At 50.6% G+C, this 23,081-nt stretch overlaps 1 protein-coding gene across 1 annotated transcript; it reads right to left on the bottom strand.

Moving 5' to 3' along the window:
* Window positions 1-2,584: 2,584 nt before the first annotated feature.
* Window positions 2,585-11,154, bottom strand: LOC309681471 (perilipin-3-like; the record flags this gene model as incomplete). The annotated part of the gene is made up of 9 exons (XM_082495355.1): window positions 2,585-3,145; window positions 3,238-3,366; window positions 3,555-3,754; window positions 4,192-4,272; window positions 4,390-5,254; window positions 5,594-5,676; window positions 6,223-6,418; window positions 6,915-6,991; window positions 11,034-11,154. 9 exons carry the CDS (start codon window positions 11,152-11,154, stop codon window positions 2,585-2,587), a joined length of 2,313 nt encoding a protein of 770 aa, XP_082351481.1.
* Window positions 11,155-23,081: the final 11,927 nt, after the last annotated feature.

Raw genomic sequence — 23,081 nt, 5'->3', positions numbered from 1 at the left:
CGTCCCGCCGCCCGGGCCTTGGTGGGGGGAGACGGTGGATCGGTGCCCGGGGCCCGCCCGGCACACGAGGAAGCGGCGAGGCCCGGCGGGGCGGAGCGGGGCCCGGCGGGGCGGAGCGGGGCCGGGCCGGGCCGGGCGGGAGGCAGCCCGGCGGGCAGGGCAGGGCAGGGCGGAGCGGGACCCGGGGGAGCTGCCGCCTCCCGCCCCGTGGGAAGGGGTACCTCCCCGGTACGTGGCCGCCGGTGGGAGAGGGGCGGCGCAGGCAGAGCGCCACCCCCGAGCCTGGTGGCTGCAGGGACCTGGTGGGTGTCCTCCACCTGAGGCGACCCGGGAACCCACGTTTCCCTCTAGTGAGAGACTGTTGGCATTACCGCTGTACGCGTCGGTCTTGGTACGAGCGGGGCTGGAAACGTAAGGATTTAGGCGGAGGTGGGGAGTGAGGGTAGCGGGAGCCGTATAGATGGAGCTGAACCTCAGGAGTACAGGCAGAAGTCTTAGGGGCAAAATAGAGGAGATACTTTTCTGCTTAAGGCTGAGGCAATACACAGGACCTGCTAAAAGCTTTCATTTTAGAATCATAGAATGGGTTAGGTTGGAAGGGACAGAATCACAGAATCTCCCAGATTGGAAAAGACCTGTAAGATCATCTAGTCCAATCATGAACCTAACACTGCCAAGCCCACCACTAAACCATGTCCCTGAGCACTATATCTGCATAACCATTAAATACTTCCAGGGATGGGGACTCCACCACTGCACTGGGTAATGCGTTCCAATGCCTGATGACCCTTCCAGTAAAGAAATTCTTCCTAATATCCAGTCTAATCTTCCCTTGGCGCAACTTGAAGCCATTTCCTCTTGTTCTATCACCTGTTACTTGACAGAACAGGTCAACTCCCACCTCTCTGCAACCTCCTTTCAGAGTGTTGTAGAAGGACCTTAAAGATCATCCAATCCCACCAGCCCAGGATGCTCCAAGCCCAGTCCAACCTAGTCTTGAACACCTCTAGGGATGGGGCAGCCACAACTTCTCTGGGCAACCTATTTTTTATTCTTCCACCTTGAATACTGTGTTCAATTTCGGGCACTGCAGTAGAAGGACATCGAGGTACTGGAGAGGGCCCAGAGAAGGGCCTTGAGAATAAGTCTTATAAGGAACATCTGAGAGACTTGGGGTTGTTTAGTCTGAAAAAAAGGAGGCTGGGGGGAGATCTTATTGCTCTCTACAACTACCTGAAAGAAGGGCATCTTCTCACAAGTTACAACCAATAGGACAAGAGGAAATAGCATCAAGTTGTGCCAGGGGAGGTTTAAGTTAAACATTAGGAAAAAATTTCTACACTGAAAGTGTTATCAAACACCAGAATAGACTGCCCAAGGAAGCAGTTGAATCACCCTCCTTGGACATCTTTAAAAGCCATCTATATATAGTGCTCAGGGACATGGTTTAGAAGTGAGACCAGGAGAGTTAAATAACAGTTGGACCTGATGATCTTAAAGGTCTCTTCCAGCCATAATTCTATGATTAGGGAACATGCCAGTTGCCCAGAGAAGTGCTTTAAGTGCAAGCTCCTTCCCAGCTCAGGCTAAGGGGAGAACATAGCTGCAGCTATAGATACACACAGGAGACAGGTATTTGAACGCAGGTCATGCTTTATTCTGAAGTCTGCTTGCTGTCATTCCAGCCTTAGCATAGGGACCACACCAGGACATAAGTTACCAAAATAAGTTACATTAGGAATGATTACAAAGCACTATTTGATGGGAAAATAACCAGCACTTATCTCCCCTATTTTAATAACAGGATATCCTATTACTGTGGCAGAGTAACTCCGGGCAAAAGCTGCCTCATTGACCAGCTTCTTAATGGCTGCAAAAGGCTTCATGCATGGAGTTACACACAGATGATCCCTGAAGTCATTAATATGACTAAAAGATAATCCCACTGCAAATTGGCATGCTTAAGAAGAAAAATCCCACCTTGCTAAGTGTTTCTCTATGAAAAAGTGTTCAGCCAATCCATAGAGAGAAGTCTCTTTTTGAGAAGCAGTCCCATGCCCCCAGCTGTTCCCGGTGTGCTGCAGGGGGGGGCCTCACCAGCAGCACAACAGGCAGAAAGGAAGTCGGGTCTGTAACATGTATTTTTAAACTGGTAGAAGGAGGGAAGCGGTATCAAAGGTCAAGCGCATCATCCTCTCAAGATCTCTGCAGCTTGGATGAATTAAAAACAAATCCAACATTAAAAATAAGTCGAGACAACTTCTCTCCCACAGCTTGTCTCAGCAAGAATTAGCCATTCACACATACAGCTGGGCTGACTTAAAAAGCTGAAGTACAGGTCCCCATCTTCCCTCTCAGTGCAGCAGGATGATTTAAAAAAGAAAAAAAAAAAAAAGTAAATAGAGATACAGAATCACCCCACCTTGGTTATCAAGTCTCCTTGCAAACTACATCTTACTGTAAACTCAGCCTGGGACAGGGAGAGAGCAGGAGGCACTCTTGGCACAACTAGCAGTTGGACACATGATTAGAAGACAAAATGCTGTTCTAGCCAGGGAGCATTGGCCAGAAGAGCTGGAATTTCTCAGAGATCTTCCTCTGGTGCATTAGCTTTTATCTCCTTTGCAGCCAGTGCCACCTCTGTGTCTTCCTCTGCCTTCTCTTCCAGCTTCTCTAGCACTTCACACCCTTCCCCTGGGATCCCGTTTGCTCCCTTTGGTTCTTCAGGTGTCTTAGCCACCTCCTTTGATGATGTAGCCTTTTCCAACACAGGTGATTTTATATCAGTCACCATATCTTTCTTCTTCTGCTTCCTGCCATCCTGTGACACTTTAGCTATCGCCCTGAAGGGACCCACAAGCCAGTTTAGAGGGGTGTTGTGAGTTACATACTTAAACAGGTCATCCAGGGACCTTTGGGCTTCTGCCACACAGTCCTGGCTCTGGGTCAGGGTGGAGCTGGAGAGGTCCTGGAAAGACATAGCATTGGAAAAAGATCTATGGAGCTTGTGGATATTTTGAGTGGCCTGATGTACAGCTTCCTGGATGTTGCTGGGGAGGCCGTGGATGCTGGCTTTCAGATTCTCATAAGCAGGTTGTAGCTGCTGGGTGATGATACGCAGCATAGCTAGAGTCCGTGACTCTACCTGCTGGGAAAGAGATATAGCTCAGTTACTGGAGCAGGTGATAGGTACACCATCCACCAGAGGCCTGATTAAATATGCCCTTCTAGGGATACCTCTGGTTGGGAGGCAGTTTTAACTTGGTTTCCTTTGGGTTGGGTCAGGCTCCAGTCCACCCACAGCTGATGGAGCTTCTCCTGCCCATCCAGAAGCTTCTGGCCAACCTCCTGTTTCACAGATTCAATCTGATGGGAAAAAATGAGAGGAACAGCTGTATTGCAAGCACACACAATCAGAGGAGCACAAGTGCTTCCCTCCCAGGGAGGGATCCGAGATGACATGCAGCTGGTACAGGATGGAGGAAGAGCTTCCATCTGGACAGTAGGGCAGGAAGACTACAGACAGGAGGAAAAAGGAAAAAGCATGTTTGTACCAGTTTTATTGCCAGCTGTAGTCGTGAGAGAGTATCCTGGGTGCTTTGCTTAATGCGCTTCAGTTTGTTCAGGGAGTGCTGATAGGCTCGCTGGCGGACTTTGTTAGAGAGGGAACCCAGACGCACAAAATAACTCTGTTGCTGTTTCTGCTTCTCCACAGAAGCCATACCAAATCCCTTGACAGTGGTGGCCAGTTCACCTGGAGGAAACAAGAACAGAGATGCAGCTGTGCTCCACTCCCCCAGCTGTAAGGGAAGGGAAGAGGTAAGATCACCCATTGAAAAACATGAAGGCTGAAGCTTGCTGCATAAACAGTAGAGGTTTGTAGTTGCTTGGATATTAAAGGTAGGCTAGTCCCTGCTCAACATGTTCTCTTTGGATAAGCAGACTTGACAGACAGGTTGAAGCATGCACCCACGTGTTTATTTGCCTTGAGGCTGATGGGCAAGGACCAGCTAGCCAATGCTTGAACTCTGTCCCATACCATGTAGCAGGTCAGTGCTGACAGACAGCCAACTCGGTGACAAATTCAGAGCTACCTGTCTGCTTCAGAAGATGAGTCTTGCAGTGTCAGGTGCTGTCTAGTCATGTGGGAAAGGATTTGTATTTACAACCGCCAGCTAACCATTTTCTCACCTAGTTCCTCCTCTGTCATGGGGAGGTAGTGATCCACCAGATCCTCTGATATACCCAGGGCAGATTCCACACCACCTGCCACTGCTTGGCTCACTGCCTTGGCTTTGCTTATGCTGTTGGTCACCACTGAATTAGTCATCTTCACACCCTCCTGGATAGCCTCTCTGCTCTGCTCCAAGGCTGTATTTATTTTGCTACTTATGGTACCATATGCAGCATCCAGAGCTGTATTGACCGTAGAAGTGACCAGTGATTTGGTCTTCTCAACACCATCCTGAACAGCCCCTTTGGTTAGGTCTATTGCTTCAGTCACGGTGTTGGTCACAAGGTCCTTGGCACCCTGGGCAGCCCCTACAGCAGCAGTAATAGTAGAAGCAACTGCAGACTTGGTCAGTTCAACGCTGTCCTCCACAATGTGTTTACTGAGGTCCACAGCTTCGGTCACCTTGTTAGTCACAAGGTCCTTGGCACCCTGGGCAGCTTCCACAGCATTGACGATAGTAGAAGCAACTGCAGACTTGGTCAGTCCAACGCTGTCCTCCACAATGTGTTTACTGAGGTCCACAGCTTCGGTCACCTTGTTAGTCACAAGGTCCTTGGCACCCTGGGCAGCTTCCACAGCGTTGACGATAGTAGAAGCAACTGCAGACTTGGTCAGTCCAACGCTGTCCTCCACAATGTGTTTACTGAGGTCCACAGCTTCGGTCACCTTGTTAGTCACAAGGTCCTTGGCACCCTGGGCAGCTTCCACAGCGTTGACAATAGTAGAAGCAACTGCAGACTTGGTCAGTTCAACGCTGTCCTCCACAATGTGTTTGCTGAGGTCTACTGCCTCTGTCACCTTGTTAGTCACAAGGTCCTTGGCACCCTGAGCAGCCTCCACAGCACTGTTAACAGTGGAGGTGACCATTGACCTAGTCAGCTTCACACTGTCCCCAACAACATTTTTAGTGAGGTCCACAGCCTCAGTCACTTTATCAGCCATTGCTTCTTTTGCCTCACAGGCAGCATCCATAGCAGAAGTCACTTTGGTGGAAACCAGCTGTTTGGTGTCTGAGATTACCTGCAACAGGGAGAGGCAGAGAAGAATACGTGTTTTTTCCTGAAATAGGTTTTCCCTCCCTGAAGTAGCTTTTCCACATGGCTAAGTTGTGCCTGCAGTCTTGTAGGAGAGCTGGGGAAGTCAATACACCTACATTTACATGGACATGTTAATTTCCACATGCTGAAGGCATCTCTCCAGCTTTCATCAGCTAGCAGTGCCTGCTCTAGTCCATACCAGGGGCTGACCTGACAAAGCAGTGCCGCTGAAGTTTATTTCCCCATATTCTTCTGCACCCATAACAGTTCCATCAAGCAAGAAATCAAGTCATGGCTTCCCCAGGAAAAGCCTTTACTTTACCTTATCCGCCGGCTGTTGAAGAAAAGGCAAGTTCTCCTCCAGTTGATCCAGTCCTTTACAGGCATATTCATTTACAAGTGCAACTAGACAAAACAACAGGTACCAGTTTATTCATCAATTTGGAGAGGCAGTTTTGACCCTACCGTGGCCAATTCAGAATACACTCATGAAAGCAAGCAAAAAAAATTGCTATTCTGAGGTGGTGTGCTGGGGGACATCTTGTTAAAAAGTGAGTAAACCCCTACAGTTTGGCAGGTCCAAATAGTCTCCATTTTGCCTTCCCAACTTTCTAGCTATTGGCAGCACATTGCTCCAACTGGAATGATGTACTTGCCCCTGGTGGGGCATCCAGTTGGGATGCTCATAACTTGGAGTGGCAGAGAAAGAGCGGGGAGTTTTTGCTTAGTGACTTACAGAAACCACAGACAAGAGGCCAAACTTTGTTTGTGCTAGTAACAGTTTCACATCCATGAAATTCAGTGGGTTCACGGAGCAGCTGGGAGCAGCTGGGTGGAAGACTCAGGGCTATGACTAACTAGAACAATGTGCTATAGGAAGTAGATATCACCCAACAGGCACATGAAACTCCCCTCCCGTGTAGAAAGGGTCACTCCAGCCTCTTCACTTACTTTGGGGCTCAAGTTGGTTCAGGATGGGCTGTGCCCCACCAACCACACTACCTACTGCGACAGCAGCCACAGTCTCAGCCACATTGCAGACACCACTGAGGTAAGGATGCGTCTCCTTGGTATAGTTGTAGGCAGATGAGACCAGGTTGAATGCAGAGTTGAGCAAGGGCAAGCTGGTTACCCGATTGACAGCGCTCTAAAACCCAAGAGAAGTAAGTGACATTAGAGACTCGCCTCAAGCTGGTGGGTGACTACAAGCCATGTGTCTATCCAGAAAGGTCCTAAGGGGACATCCAGTTTATCTCCTCATTCTTCTTCAACTCAGAGTTGAAGGGACTCATCCAAAGACCGCTGGCAAGTCAGCGACAAGCTGGGATTAGAAGTTTGAGCTCTGGGATCATGAATTGAGTCACACTGGCTTTCAGCACCAAACCCAGATGTGGAAATAGGACCTGTAACAGCTCATGTTTCAGAATTACTTGCATTGCTTGAGCCAGCCCCAAGGTTTTCTCTTTAGCAAAAAATTTAGCTTCTATATTAACTGAGTTTAGATTTAAGTACAGCTTCATGGTTAATTTTTCTGCTACTCCCAGCCTGGTTTTGAGGTGCTGACAGAAGTTAGTTTACCAGTGCATCTGTCAGCAGGCAGTTTAACTGTTGCGTGTTAGAGTACTAGCCGCCTTGGCACCTACCGCTTGCTGCTGTTCCTCAGCCTTTACCAGATCTTTTTTTGTGGTCTTTTCTGATGCCATACTGAATTCAACTTCAGCTGAAAGGAAAAAAAAACACAAGAGTGTAACAGCACGAGTACAACTTAATTTCCTCCAGTGAATTAAAGTTTTAGCAAAACTGGTGAAAAGCCAAGAGCAAAGTTGGGACCCATCACTCAGCATGTCCTAGGAACATTAGTGTGGCATCACTAATATTTCTTGCAAGGGTGTGAAGATATTCGAGGGGCTTAATGTTTTATGATGTGCAAACATTTATGTAGGACACAGACTGTACTCAGTCACCTCCCTGAATCCCCAAACAGCCAAATACTTTAAACTAAATAACCATCCTACTTATTTTATTGCTGATAACATATGAACGGTTTCAAAGTTGCAGGTTAGAAGTGGGTAAGAACTCTCTTATCTGTCACGCATTTACTCTGTTAGAGATACTTCTGGTTCAGCTTCCCCCTGCACAGGCTCTTTGCAGGCCAAGGACTGGAATACTTGAAGGAAAGATGCACCCTGCAGAAGCAGGGCTAATGGTGAACCTTGTTTCACTCCAGCATGACAGATTACTGTCCTTCTAACAAGCCCTGCTGAAATGCAGCTGCAGGCTTGTTCAGACAGTAGTATATGCAGGTTTTTAGTTTTAATTTTCAAAATGTGGCAAGCTCAAACAGTTTAATAGTGGAGTTTAAAACCAGAAATATTTATTTTGAAAAAGCTGTCTGAACTTGTTTAATACCCTCTAAGGGAGAAAAGCCCTCGGATTTCCCCCCACTTTGTCTGAAGCACAGATGGGTTTTGCAGTGACTGAATCCATTTTCCTCTTTGGGGAAAGAAAAAAAAAAAAAAAGACTGGCAGGACTTCACCTCCCCTTCAGAAGGGTGTCAGGGCCAGAGAGTGAGCGGAGATGCCGAGACAGCAATAGGCATATTTTACCTTCTCAAAAAGCATTGAGTGTTCCTAGCCCCTTTCCTCTGGAGTAGCCTTAGCAATGGAGATTGAGATGAGAGTCGTTTCAGGGTCATCCTACTAGGCCTGTGTTCATAGAGGGGAACTTTTATCAGCTTCCCCACCACTGCCAACTCCAGCAGCACTGGCAGGCTCACAGCTCAGGGAAGGCTATGGAAATCCTTCGAAGTTCTACAACAGCAAGCCAGGTTTCACAGCTGCAACATTCTGGCTACCTTGAAACTTGCATTCCCGTCCTACTGGCCAACTAGGCAGGAAATCTCTCCTCACTTCCTCTGAAACCAAGTCTCAGAAGTCTTCTCATTACATAACAGGATTAAAGAAGTTCAAGTATAAAAATTACACAGTATCTTGAATGTGTATTGGCTTCCTCAGCCTAGACCTAGGTCAGTATCTGGACACTCCAGTTATTGTACAATAAACCCAGGATTACTTCTCAGCCTTAGTCAGGCACAGCAGGAATTTCAGCATATTTGTTCTTCAGTGCAGTGTCCGCTTTTCCCTCCCTTGCTAGTTAATTCCTATTCTTAGAATTGCTATGGCATTTTCCAGTGGAAAACTCCCAAACCAAAATTCCTCACAAACTGGATTCCCAAGCCAAGCACTGCTCCAGGCTCACTGTCAGACTCTACCCAAAAAAACCTTTGCCATCTGATTCGTGACAGAGACCATTGTCTTGTTTCTTGTGTTCTTTGACTTGTGTAAGGTTTTTATTTTGCTGTGGAAACAGTAACAGAGCACTGGGGAAGAAACAGCAAGAAAAGCATTTGTTAGCCCTGGCCCGACTATGGCTAGAGCTATGGGAGACATCGCAGGAGGTAACTTGGCAGGATGTCGGATATTGCGGCGTTAACTGTGCAATTACTCATCATTTTAGTGAGATTCAAGCAAGGCAGGGACACAGGGTGCTACACGTCTACAGCAAAAGTTGTCACAGAAGTTGGGACCTTCAGCCCCTCAAGTGAGAAGCCTGGAGCCAGCGCTCCTCTGCACATTCCTGGTAACCACCCTGCCCGGGGGGCTGCCTAGTTTAACAGCACAGCAAAAAAAAAAAAACAGCTTGAACTTTATCAGCCTGGGAAAGCTTCTAGAAGACTGCTCCAAACAAAAGCAGGGCTTGAACATAAAGTCTCAGTCCCAAAGTCCACAGGGTTTGCTCTTGCTCTGCTTTCAGGCAAGTTTATTTGTTTTTTTGAAGCCAAGTAGCCTGAATCAGTCTGCAGCCCTGTCACAGGGCAAAGCACAACTATTTCAACACCATTACAAACAATCCCTTTGCTCAGTTATTTTACTGCTAGACAGGTATGAAAAACCTCAAACTGCAGAGTGTTACTGGCCTTGGTGTCAGGGTTAACACACAGAGACACGCTGCAGCAAAGAGAGGACACTAGTTGCTAGCATAAGTCAGGACTAACTCCTTGGCTGATGTAAAAGCTAGTATAAGGTTAGAATCGACCTCTGAAGTACTAGGAGCCCATCTTAATTATGGATGCAACTGTGCCTGTGACAGTCCTTGCAGCACAGTCGTGTTAGAACATGGTTTGCTCTCCTCTGTGTAGGAGGAATCGGGGTGTGTAGCAACACCAGTATTTGTGGTGTGGGCAAATCTTCTTGAGCCTACAGCATGGTTTTATTTTCTCTTTCTAGTCTCTCCCCTGCAAAAGTGCTGAGCAGGCCTTGTTTTGCTTTCAGAGATTGCGGGAAAGCACAGTGCTTAGCAACTCTGGGTCAGTTGTTTCAGAATCCTTTGGAGAAAGGCACAGCTTCAAGTTAGGGTACTTGCAAGTGGGAGTCCCGGCAGGCAGACCCCATGTACATGGCAACCACCAGGCAGAACAGAAACAGCATCACCGTTTGCTTTGTATGAAAGCAACAGATGACTTCATACCATTGCTACATCGGAAATATTAGGTCACTGCTGGAGAAAGTTCTTGAAACAGGCAGTTTCAGAAAGATTAAACTCTTCCGTGCACATTTCTAGCATGGCACAATACCATAACTACTGATCATTGCCCAATTTGGCACAAGTCTGAGCTCAGGGAAACAGCAAGGGCAGTAGCACCAAAACTACCAAGCTGCAATCTGTTTTCCGTGCCTCCGTCAGACTGTCACGGCCAGTGCAACACACCAGCCTGGCAGAAGAGCAAGTCCTTTCCTGCTGGGGTGAGCACCTCCCTTGATTTCTGTCACTCTGACCGTGACCAGCATACATAAAACTAGTTCTTTAACTTATGTAAGGTTTTTATTTTTCCTATGGAAAGCAGCTCCATCTCATGAAGCTAGCCTCCTGTTAGGTTGTCCTGCAGACAGAGAGGCAGGATCTTCTTCAGGAAGCTTTTCCCTCCTCCAAATGGCTTTTACCTTGGGAAGACCAATTAAGCCATAGCTAGCGTGTCTGGTTCAATAGCTTAACTGGCAATTCCTTAATGACCATTTAGGAAAGCAACGCTAAATTTAGTGCTTTAGATATGAGCACAGAGGGGTAATCAGGGCAGAAGTATTAACTTGTGGTTAAAGCACTTATTTACATTCTCTTCGAGATTTGCCACTGATAGCCCAGTTACCATAAATGCAGTCAGCAGAACTGGGTCACGGGGTGTCTGCTGCAGCCGAGGGGATCGTTTGCAAAAGCTCCGAGGGCAGAGTTAGTTTTTAGGAAGAGGATCAGACCGTTTTCAGCTTTGACCTTAGGATACTAGTTTCAGAATTGCTGACAGAGGTGCCCATCTAATCTTTCTGGAAAAGCCATCAGCATTAGGGAACCTCAAAGATTAAAGCCACTTTTGCAGATGGAGGCAGGTTTTTCCCCCACACACACTTCCAATGGAAATGAAGCACCACAGCCAGTGACCACCACAGTCAGTAACTCCTTGGGGCAGCGAGCATATAAGCTCTCCAAGCTACTAGAATTTGGAGATACTTTAGGAAAGAGGGGAGGGAGCTTAATTAAAACAGCTTCTGGGCTTTCATCTACCAATTTTTACACGAGGACAGACCTCTGTTTTCAGACAGAAGCTGTATCTTGCAGAGCAAGCAGCATGCTGCTTGCTCTTCAACACCCATTTTCATCTGGAAGTTTCAGCAGAACCATCTTCAGTAATTGAAGTCCTTCACAGCCATACACAGTTTCAGGTAGTCACGACCACGGTTAAGAACCCTGTTAGTCTTGAGAAACACCAAGCCAGTTTGCCAAGTGCTCCTGGCAGAGCCGTGCATGGCTGCAGCCTCCCTCTGCAGAGACATGGTGCTCTTGAGCAAGAGAGAAGTCACCCTGTCACTCAAGCCACCCCCCTCGTTAACACTATTATCATACCTACACCAAATGATCATGTGAAATAGCTACAGGTAGGTCTGGCAGCACTGTCAACAGGAAGGGAATGCCCAACTGATCCATCTGCCTCCTGAGGTATGTACCGCTTCCCCCAACATCAATGCAAGTTGGCAGTAACGTCCAGGGTGCACATCACGTGCTGTCCCTGCATGGCTGGGAGAGCCCCCTCCTCTGGACCCCCTCACACAGCTTTGATCTTCACCAGACGCTAAGCAGATGCAAGCTTTCAGACCCACAGCTGCTCAAACACGGATCAGAGACCCATAGTGTTACCAAGGAGTCATCTCAGGGCTAGGATGAAGCCTTTAGGGAAGGATTTGAAGCCTTTCAGCTCTTCCCCAAGGCACAGCAGATACAGCATGCCACCATGTCACCTTCAGCCTCAAAAAAAACAAGAGAGCCCCCACCCACAGATGAGTAAATGCAGCAGAGACAACACACAGCACTGCGCTTTCCCAGGGAGCTGGAAATGCCCCGTGGGCACAGCTCGGGGAACACAGCCCCTCAGCAGGTACACTTTAGCATCAGTGCTCCCCGGGGCCAGGAGCAGTGGCTTCTAGGGATGGAGCCAGCTCCCAGCCCGGACCCTCCATCCCTGGGAGGGCTGCAACGGGCCTCCAAGGCGAGGGGCTACAGAGCCCCAGAGCCCCCAGGGAAACAAGTCCCCCCCTCCCCCCCCAGCCAAGCAACAAACCCCATAACCCCCTCCCCCCAGCCCTGCCTTACCTGCAATTCCACTCCTCAGTACTGACAAGACAGGGAGTGCTGGGCCTCACCCCACATAAATACCCCACGGGCCTGATGAGCAGCTGAGGGAGCCAATCGAGGCACTGCAGGTGCTGGCCTGGCCAATGGGGAGTGGCAATGAGCAGGAGGGGTGGGAGGTGTGTGTGGGGCGGGGGTGAGGGAGGCAGGTGAGGGGCCTGGGGGCACCTCCAGGGACCTGATGGCTGTGGGGTGGGTGTGGGGGCTGCTGTTTGTCCCCCCCATGAGGGACAGACCTGCCGGGGTGTCTCAGAGGGCCCTGTCAGAGGGCGTCCATCTCCGAGCGCTTTGGCCTCGGGGTGCGTTGCCTCATGGTGGCTGTGGACAGGGATGCCACCAGCCAGCATGGCGGGGTGATGAGGGACACGGGCACTGGAAGTCTGTGGGGATCTGCCCTGTGGTTGTGACATGGGCTCAGCCCAACGGCCTGCAGGCACCGCTCCTGTTCCCATGCCCATGCATGCCCCTTCGGCTCAGTCTCTGAGCTGGGTGATCCTGCTTGCCACCACGCCGGCCCGGACGCACAGCTGCGCTTCTGGGAGCCAAGAAAGGCTTGGCCAGAGACCGAGCTATTCCTGCAAACCCCGTGGTAAAGCCCTGCTCGCCAAGATGCCTCTGCGCTGCTGGGGATGCGGATTCAAGCGTGGGCCTTGCCCTCCGTCCACAGTGGGGATGTGAAACACATCCTCAGCCTGGGTATAGCTGTAGAGCTGCTCGGAAAGAGGGTGCTGGGGCAGGAGTTCAGCCCCTGCTCCCCAGGGCAGGGGACCTCTTCCCCAGGTTGGCATGTGCGGCATCGGCAGGCAGCTTGTGCTTGGCTTTTTACCAAGAGCAGCTGTGTTAGCAGCCAGTAGCACAGCTGGGAAGTCCATGCAAGGGTGGTGGGGCTCAGCACGCCAGCGCCTGCTCTTGGGCTGCTCCACAGCATCGCAGACATTGTGAAGAAGCCCCAGAGAAGCAGGACGTGGGGTCTGTGATGTGAAAACATCACTTTGCTGTGATGTTTTCTTGGCAATCTCTCCTACCCTGCAGCATGGGTGCTGTAACTACCCAAGGAGTAAGACATGCTCTGCCGCCCTCAACCCTTGCCTGGCTACAGCAAATACGTGATGGTGAAACATGCTGCTTCTCAAGTTTGCTCTGATTTTCAAGATAGGATTTGCCTTTTATTTTTATACTTGCAGAGGGCCCAACAATGCAGGACTCTCAGCCTGGCCGGGGGAGGTTTGGGTTTTTTCAAGCAATAACAAATAATGAAAATTTTAGTTAATGCTTTGCTTTTCCATTTCTGCGTTTTCATCTTCAGATCTCAAAAACTGGTTTGAAACTGTCAGTTATGCTTCCTGTTGTCTGTTTTCAAGATCAGTGGGGGAGGAAATAGAGGCACAGGTAAGAATTATCTGAAGTCTTCTTAAAGCTATTAAACTGATTGACTCACCTTGTTTTTGGCCAGTGCATGCAGGAGACCTTGGGTCTCGTTTCTCTATTGCCCACAGTAAAGCCACAAAGGCAGAGGGAGCAGGAGGTCGTCAATGCTTTTCAAAAATGAGCTGTTAAGCTGTCAAAAATGTAGAAAATTATCACTTCTCAGCTTTGAGGTTAGAAGGAATCCCCCTCCTTACTTGAGTCAGACTTATCATGGAATCGTTGGCTGAAAAGACCTCTGGAGGCCAGGTAGTCCAACCTGCTGCTGGAGACAGGACAATTAGCAATGCCAGGTCAGGTCAGCTGTGGGCTTTGTCTAGCTGAGTCTTGGAGAAACTCCCAGGGATGGAGATCTCTCACAGCCTCTCTGGGTGTTGGATCCAGTATTGCATTATGCTCCTCATGAAGAAGCAGTTCCTAATGTCTGCTCTGAACTTCCCCAGCTACAAATCTTGGCTTTTGACTCTTGCTTTACCACGTGTGCTGCTGAGAAGACTTTTTGTGCATTTGTCTGTGTGACATAAGCTTCATATTCTAGCATCACCTGGGAACCTTTCATCTAACGAACTCATGGTCCCTCCTTTGATCTTGTCCCCTTCAAAGGGTAAATTGCAATTTGGAAGCGTTCAACGTCTTGTACTAAACCTGAAGCTGCTTAGCAGGTGTCTTTTATAGGTTGTGATGTGTGTAGGAAAAAGAATGGATGTGCTTGTCTGTCCTCTGAAGATCTGATGAAATGTGCTTTTTTTTGTGGGAACCAGGAATCAAAACTTAGTCCTATGTTTTTCTGAATGTTGGCCTGTATATAGACAGCAGCTGCCTCCTCAGGTGAAGTGTCAATGATGCAAATTGTCAGTTCATGGGTGTGAAGTGCCTGAATAGGTCAGTTGTGGTGGTGATGGTGAAAGTCTCATTAGGCAGCTTATATTTCATCACCTAAGTGGGTAAAACAGCTCTATGTGCACGATATACCTTCATGTGGCTTGTAGCGTGGCACAGACGAATGTGAGCAGAAGTGTCAAGTGGTTTGCCTGAGATAACATCGGTAATTATAATTAATGAGACAATGTTTAATATCTAAAGTGTAGCTTTAGATACTAGGTCAAAATATCAGTGCTTGGAGCTCTTGCTCAGTGGTAGACCTGCCTGCAATATCAGAACACTGAAAATTTGGAGATTGCAGTTCTAGAGCAAAGGTTTGCATGATCGTTTCTGTGATTCTTGTTACTGTATAAATGCCACATACTTAAGGCTGAGATAAAATCAGTTCTAAGAAGTTTGGTGGGCGTGGGAAGGGTGTAGGAGGAAGCAGAGAAACATGTTTGGGGAAGAGAAAGGGAGTCGTGTTGGCTGGAGTGAATGAGCCCTGTGGCACTGGGCAGCCGCGTCAGTAACTGCAGCCTTTGTGCAAATGCTGCATCATCAAGACATGGGGCAGGATCCTTCTGGTGGTCTCCAAGCACAAACCCCATCTCCTGTGCCTGTGAACAGGCAAGAAACCCCACTCCTCTGCAGCCCTGCTGCTAGCTTATGGCTCTTGTTTCAGCTGCATCCTAGGGTCTGCGTGTGGACCAGGCCTCTCCAGCTCCATGCTTCTCGGTTGTCCCGGTCCTGTTTGGATTTCTGTTGAGTGGAAAACATGCCGGTATATGGAGGGTTTGGAGGATCGGGCTCTTATGTTGAGTCCCCATTGTTAGGTGCAATTCCTTTTCATGCTCTGCGGTGTGTCACAGCTCAACATTGTCTCCTTGGGGACCAGAGGCCACACGTGACACTCAAGTGCCCCACCTGCAAGTGTTCATCTACTGCAACGGAAATGATCTTGTTGATCTTCCATGGCATTTACTCCATTAGTAACCTGACATGAAGCCATGATCGCCTTCCCTGGGGCAGACACAGTCAGGAGAAAAGATGATTCAAGGGTAAGGCATGCATTGCTTTGATTTCTGTTCCTCACTTAAGTCAAGCAAAGCCCTTTGGCTTCCAGCAAACTGCTTGAGAAGCTCTGTACTGTTCAGCTCAGGTGTTCCTCTTTTAGGAGCTGCAGCGTGGTGTTCTCTGGAGCCTACTGAGGGGACAAGTCAGCCTGTAGTCTTTGCCATTCATTGCTGTACAAGGTCCACAAGATGTTTGCTGATAGCCCCATCTGTCTCCACTGCCCAGAGTCTCTGCTTTCTCATGTTCCTGTCTTCCTCTCCTCCACCACTTCCCCTTCCTGTGAGTGAGTGGTCCTTGGGGTAGCAGTGGCAGAAATAGTTTTAGCTGGTCACATCAACTCAAAGCATTCTTTCCCCCACATGCTCCGGCTTCCTGTCAGCTGCAGCAGTTGTTGGTGCTCCTCAGAGCATCTTTCTCCAAGGCCGCAGTCTGAAGGACTGTTGGGTGTCCTTGAGCTGGTTCTGCAGCACTGTCTGGATCCAGAGCAGAGTGATGGAGTCAGGGCTATGGCAGAAGATGACTCTTTGCTGGATCCTGTCCTACACTACCCATCTGTTAGTCTCTTTCACCAGACTTTGCGTGACAATCTCCGAAGGCAATGGCCTTCACAGTGAAGGCCAAAGTGAAATGACCTTCTGAAAACAATTCTCCAGTGAGGTACCGAGAGCTTCTGCCCAGCTCTTGCCTCCCATCAAACCTCCCTGGTCTCTCCAAGTTTTCAAAGCGCTTTCCTGGTTCAGGGCATGCTGCAGCTCTCTGCTGCCCTCACCCTGCATCAGCAGAAACAGGACCTGCCTGGCTCCTGCTGCCTGTCTCACCTGGAGGGTTTCCCAGCTCCTGCTTCCCTTCCAGCAGCGTACCTACCCTAGCACAAGGGCAGGCAGCGGCAGCTCAGGCAGGTTCGTGCTCTGAGCCCTAGACAGCTTTGCCTTCACTACAGGGAACAGCCTGACGGGTTCTTGGCTCCTCTCCCAGTCTTCCAGTTCACCTTTCTGCTGGTTTTCAGACTGCAGGCTGGTTTTCTACACACCCGTCTGCTCTCCCCTCTACTGCTGCACTCTTGCCTCCTACCTTTAGGTGGAGGTGGGGTGGGTTAACATAATACTGGTTGGTTTTGGGTAGACGAGAGGGTGGATGTCATCTGGGCCTGCTAAGGTGTCGTCTCCATCTCGGGCCATTGCTGAGGCCCTTACTCTTGCTTTTCCAGTAATCAGAAGCACAGGATCCCTTTACATTACTCCCCAGTGTTGGGGTTTGGCTAGCTTGACCTCAGTTATTTTGGAAATTGTAAGAGTGTTAAGGAGGGCAGCATTTGTCTCCAAGCATCATCTCTTTCATTTCAGTCTTCTGAGAAGTGGTGAAGATCTCATACAGGACAACCGAGTGCAAAATAAATAACGTGTTTTGCTTAACATGTTGTCAATATCTATCATACACACAGTGGTTTCACCAAGCGCAATTACGTTTTTCCCTAGGGAAATCTGAAGAATCGCAGAGCCTCTCTGCTGAAGCAGCAAAGAGAAACTGCTCCTTGTTCAGCTTCCATCACCAGAGCGCCTTGCATGGAGGGAGAGGAAAACGAAACCTGGTGAGTTCCTGTTGCTGGATGCAGCATGACTCTGCATCACCCCAGTGCACATGGAAACTTGAACGCACCCACTGAGACTGCTTGACCTTACGTGTGGGCCCTGCTGTTTAACCTCGGGGAAAGTCTCTTGCTGTGTTGAACTGTCCCAGTTCAGGGAGTCCTGGCTCTTGGAGCACTTCCTACAGCTCAAGGGGTTAAGCCATATAATGCATGATGTGCTTGCAAAGAAACATAGTGCAAACTCCAGCACAGAGATGGCAAAATTTAGTTAAGGCGTCACTTAAGCACTGAGAGGAAGAAGGTTCAGCAAAGCAAAGGAAATTCATGGATGTTGAGTAGTAGGAAGTTAAGGCTCTGAGTGAGAACATGAGAACTCTGTGTCCCCAGCTCAGATAGTTTTGCTTTGGGACCTGTGTTTTTCTGCACTGGTTTCAACATCTGAGCATTGGTTTCCAAGCTCCACTAAAACCAAACTATTTCTCTTAGAAAAGGTGAAAGACAGAATTAAGTTATGTGCACATCAGACAATGATTTTGTATGAGGACATTCAACCATTAGCGATGGACAAGCCATTGAATAGCGAGCTGGGACAAAGGGTGAGTTCTTGGCATTTTTTCCAGCTGTGTCAGGTGGAATAGTCTGTTTCCCCTACCTGGTCTTGCGTGTGTCTTTGATTTGCCAGGGATCTTCTCTACAGCTGCATACAGCTTCTTCCCTATAGCTTCTATATAGCTGCATCTTCTCTAAAGCTGGGATGATTTCAGAGCCACAGCGAGTCCCTCGGGGAAGGCAGATGTAGCCTCTTTAGCTGGTGAGTGTGGAGAGGACCCAGGGAGGTCAGCTGAAGGAGAAGTCAAAGGTGCACATGCCTGAACCCAGCCGGCCCTCTGCAAGCAAAGCAACTTGCTGTTACCACGAGCCTTTTAAACATTTGGGGTGTTTGTACCTCTTGTGGTGCTTCTTGTGGTTTTTATGGGACCAGCCCCCCTGCTATTTTTCCCAGAAAGTGCTGTAAAGGCGTTGTGAGGGCTGGACTATGAAGGGCTGTAACTGGGAGACTGTGCTGCCTCCCCAAGGATAAATTTGGCCCCCTTGAAATGAATAAGACCGGCTATCAATTCTTCTTCATCCAAGACTTGTTTTAATGATGTTTATCAGCTGGTAATTCCTGTGTGCACGCCTGGACTTTTGTTTCTCCTAAAACACTGTGCCAAAACTTCACTTTGAACAGTATTTCCATGGGCTGTGAGGCTGTTAGAATTTTGTCTTGCTAACTGCATCTTTTTGCAAATGAATTCCACAATGTTTAAGTTTTCATAAACTGAACTGGATATCCCTGCTGGCAGGAGAACCGAGATATTGTCTCCTCACAGCATGGGGCATCTACCAGATGGCAGAACAGTGTTTTCAATCAGAATTGTAACTCCAAAGCAAAGAAATGCCTCGAACAATCTGAAAGAGGAGAAACTAAAACCCATCGGCCTCTTGGATAACTGCAATATAATGAAGTCATGTTCTTTTTTTCTGACAGTCTATGGAAACCTGAAGCTCCCAGGGCTTTATCTCACTGACAACAAGTTCTCTGTAAGTTACTCTGGCAATGTTCTTGTTTTAATAGGAGAGAGGACCTTAAAAGGAGAGCATATCTAATTAGCATATCTCTAATGAAATCAATGTTCCAGTACTAGAATGATCTAGAATTGAGCCTTATTTTAAGTGATTTGTGGCCCCAACTGAACAGTGTGTAGGATGCAGCACAGTTTTTGCAGTATGTGGATTCACTGAATGAGTAAAAGTTTCTCTCGAAAGTGGGCTGCTCATTTTCAGACTCTGATAGTTCTAGGGATGCTACTAGTCCTACGCAGCAACTGGCCAGACCTTTTCCCTGAACAGTCTGTGTCTTACAGTAAGACAGTGTTCCCTGCGCTGGGATGGGAACTGCTGAGGGCAAAAGGACGTGCGTGTGTGTGTTACACGCGTGGATACACATATATATAGCTCTGCAGTGGACATGAGATGGGACCCTAATAGGGTATGTGGTAGGGTGAAATGCACGGCAATAGGGTGCTATACAAAACATATTTAGCATCCGAGTGTGTGTGAGGTGAATAGCTCACTGTCCAAATGAACAGTCCTTGTACGTCAGCTTGATGGCACACAGAGTACTTAAGGAAAGAAGGGACAGTGTATTAAAGTGGCTTTTTTGAGCTTTTTATGGCAGTAAGTGATGCTGAAAAAAAAGTCTGAAAGAGGGCAGTGAAAGCTTGTTGTTAAACTGTCCTGCATCTGGAAGTCATGAGGGACGTGGGTTCTCCACTCCTCTGGAAATGGGACTTCTGTGGGTGACAGAATATGGATCCAGGTCTGCTGTGAAGCGATGCTAGTTTGAACTTCAGGCCGGGAGATCCAGAACCGAGATGCTTTAGACATGCGACCTGTCCTTATACAGGTGAAAATGCTTTTTCCAACGCTCAGCCTTTCCTCCCGTTCCCCGCCGGGTCTGTAACATCTGATAACCCCACTCAGGCCGCCGGAAGGGCTCACTGCTGGGGTTGGTCAAGGTTAAGACTCTAATGCATCTACAGGGGGAATAAATGACGTTCTGGCAAGGCAAAGCCTTCAGATCGGGGAGGAAATGGAGCCTGACTGCTGCAGGTCGCAGGTCAGAGTCACGGCTTTTGTGCACTGACACATGCCTAACCTTTGGTACTAACCTAATCTAGGGCAGTGCCTTTCAACCTGCGGTCTGTGGCTTAACTGTGGCATCCCCAGTGGATCCTGCGAAAGGAGGGGAATAAGGAAGAGGCGCAGGCTGCTTTGGTGGCTTTCGTGTGCCGTATGCATTCTGCGCGGCGGGCTGCAGATCGGGGGGGAGGGGAGGGAGGCGTGGGGGGCTGCTACATCCTTCTGAGTTTGTATTTTTTAATGTGCGAGGTTAGCTCTGCGAGTGCAGGGGGGGTATTAACACGGGAAATAGTGTTTTGCATTTATCTTTGGCGCACCTCGTGCTCTCTTTGTCCGTAGAGGCAGGACGGCGGCTCTGTGGGGCCTCGGCGTGGCGCAGTGTCGGTGGAGCTATTCTGGCAGCGCCAAACCCGCCGCCATTCCCGCTTTCTCCACGGTCTCTCCCCCCCAACCACTAATATTCATGCTTTTATCCTTCTTTTGAAGCAGATTCTTCTCAGAAACTGCCTGGTAATCCCCTGCTTACGGTTTACTCCACTTGATGGGTGTCTTAAGCAAACTTTATAATTTTTAATTTCCTCGTAGTGTTAGTAGTTTTGGGGAAAAAACATCTTCCCAGACCATCCCTTTTTGTCGGCTCTCGCAGCCACGCGCACAGCCCTGCCGTGTCACCCAGGCCACGTTTTCACGAGCGGGGGGCCCTACACAAGCCCCGGGAGCCACCGGGAGCTAACGGCCTGGGGAGTTAGAGGCCTCTTGCAGATTATTCGGATTATTCAGATTATTCAGATTATTCGGATTATTCGCATCACAGCAGGGCCCGGAGCTCCCCGGGGGGAACACGGGACCCCTCGGTGAGGGGATGCGTTGGGAGGGGGACTCATTGGGGGCTGCTCTCCCGCAGGCTGCTCGCGGGGCTCTCGGTTGCCCGATTTTTAAGAACAATAAACCGGCACCGTAGCCGCGGCCCCGGAGGGCCAAGGGCTTTCCCGGTGGCGGAGCCGGGGGTCGCCGGGACGGGCCGTTCACCGGGGATCCCCGGTGCCGCCCCCGGGGAGAGCCGGTTCCGGCGGGTCCCGTGTGTGTCCCGTGTCCCCCCCCTCCTCCATCCCCGGTCCCGGGAGGCGGTGGCGGCCCCGCCCCGCCCGCTGGTTCCCGCCAGCGGCGGCCAATGGGCGGGCGCCCGCCGCGCACGGGGCTTTTCCGCGCCAAACTCCAAAGCCCGGGGAGAGCGCGGGTGGCGGCCGCGGGGCGCAGCGCGGCACCGGCCTCCAGCACCGCCACGCCGGTGAGTCCCGCCGGGCCGACCCCCCACCCCCAACCCCCATCGCGCCGCGGGGCGGGGAGCGGCCGCTGGCACCAGGAGGGGGAGAATGGCGGGGGGTGGGGTGGTGGTGTTCGCCCCCACCCCGTGTCCGCGCCTGGGGGCGTTGCGGGGAGCGGGTCGGTGACAGCTGCCGGGGCACGGTGCGCGGGTCCGCTGCTTCCCCCCCCACCCTCCGCCCCGGGGCGGGTCTCCCCGAGGGGTGAGCTTTCCGGTGCCGGTTGGCGGGACGCGTCGCTGGGGGGGGTGGGGTGCCTGTGGCAGCGGGACAGATCCGCCGCCCCCGAAACGGGGGGCTGGGGTGGGGTGGGTGTGTGACCGGGAGGGGTGGTGATCGGCTGTGCCGGTGACCGGCGGTGGCGGGGCGCGGACCGGTATCGCCGCGTTTGGCTTTCGGGGCTGGTGCGGACGGGGCCGGCTGCGCCTGGGCCGGGGGCGGCGGGGGCCGCTGACACCCCCCGGGTGTTTCCGGGATCGGAACCAAAGCGATTCCCCGCGTGTCCCCCCCCCGGGGTTAGTTGTGGGGCCGCGGCCGCCGGTGCCCTCCGCGGCGCGATAGGCGGGAGCTGGTCCCGTCCCGTCCCGTCCCCCGTCCCCCCCGCGGGGGAACTCCCGGTGGGAGTTGGGGGGGGGGGAAAGGACGCCGTTTGGCCACGGCCCCTTTAAGACCGCCCGTTACCCCCCAGCTCTCATTTGCATGATCTCGCGAGACTTGGTGGGGCGGGGGGAGGGTTCCCCCGCGAGAGCGGAGTGAGCGTTTCAATTGTGGCGCGAGATACAGTTGGCGCGCGAGGCCAGGCAGGGAGGCACGGGGCGCAACCAAAGCCGTTAGGCTCAGCGCGGGAGGGGCGGGGCTAAACCTCCAGTAACCAATGGGTGCTGGAACCGGCCGGGTTGTCGACCAATGGGAGAGGGAGGGCGGGCCGGCCGGCTGGCTGGCGGGCCGGGCGGCGGGGGCCGGGCCGGCGCGGTAGGTTGAGCGCTCTCATTGATACGGTGCCCCCCCCGCCGCCGCCCCCGGTCGGACCGGGCTCCGCCGTTTGAACACCGGTTCGTTCTCTCCCGGTGCTAACAGGAACCGGCGCCATGTGGATCCAGGTACGCACCATGGACGGGAAGGAGACCCACCGCGTGGATTCGCTCTCCAAACTCACCAAGGTGGAGGGGCTGCGTCTGCGGATACACGAGGTTTTCGGTATAGAACCTCACCGGCAACGGCTCTTCTACCGCGGCAAACAGGTACCGAGGCGGCGGGGGGAGGTTTGACAGCCCCTCAGCAACGGGGGGGGGGGGGGGGAGGTGGGAGCCCGCAGCCGCTTAAGCCGCCTCCTGTCCCCCCTCCAGTTGAGGAGGGATGTTTTAATGTCTTTTTTTTTTTTTTCCTTTAATTGCCTGAAAATGGGATGTTTTGCTGCCATCTAGTGACTCCTGGGCTGCCTTCCGCGCTGCCCGAGCGGTGGGGGTCTACAAAGAGGGGAGTCGGCAACACACTGGGCTGTTTTTTTCCTCAATTTAAAATTATCCCTCCCCCCCCCCCCCTTATTTTTCCTCTAGTGCGTTGCTTTTCTGGCTTGACGCCGCCTTTGCGAAGTCTCTGAAAACGCAGATGTTACCCGGGTTTTTGTGGTGTCTAAAGTTTTTGAGCTTTGCAAGTTTTACTGCTCGGAAAGCCGTACAGATCCCGTTTTCCGGTTTTCTTCAGAAATTGGGGTAGCAGGTCGTGATTTTTAAGTGCTTCTGCTCTTATATCTCAATCTCATTAGGTACAGAACTGGCTGTAAAATCTTAAGTGGCTCAGTAGTGTATTGCATTCTCGTTAGTGTGTTTACTATCACAGTTGTACGACAACTATTTTCTTCCACGTGTGTTAATAATATGTCTAAGTTAAAGACAACTGAAACTGTTTTCAAATACTTTTTCTATATCCTGCATCCTCCTGTGCTGCTAAACCTTCGTGCTAAAGAAACTGCTGGACAGGTGGTTGGTTGTTTAAAGAAATGAATTTCAGAAATAGTGGGGTACTTCAGTCGGCAGTTGAAATGCTGTGGGATGGGTGGAGTTATGCAGTTTCTTCTAGTGGCTTTTTTCCCTCCATTTTGGGTTGACTGGAGCTG

This window comes from Vanellus vanellus (assembly GCF_965231255.1).
Source record: "Vanellus vanellus genome assembly, chromosome: 25".
Classification (NCBI taxonomy): domain Eukaryota; kingdom Metazoa; phylum Chordata; class Aves; order Charadriiformes; family Charadriidae; genus Vanellus; species Vanellus vanellus.
Note: the sequence above shows the minus strand (reverse complement) of the source record. Positions and strands in the feature narration are given on the sequence as shown.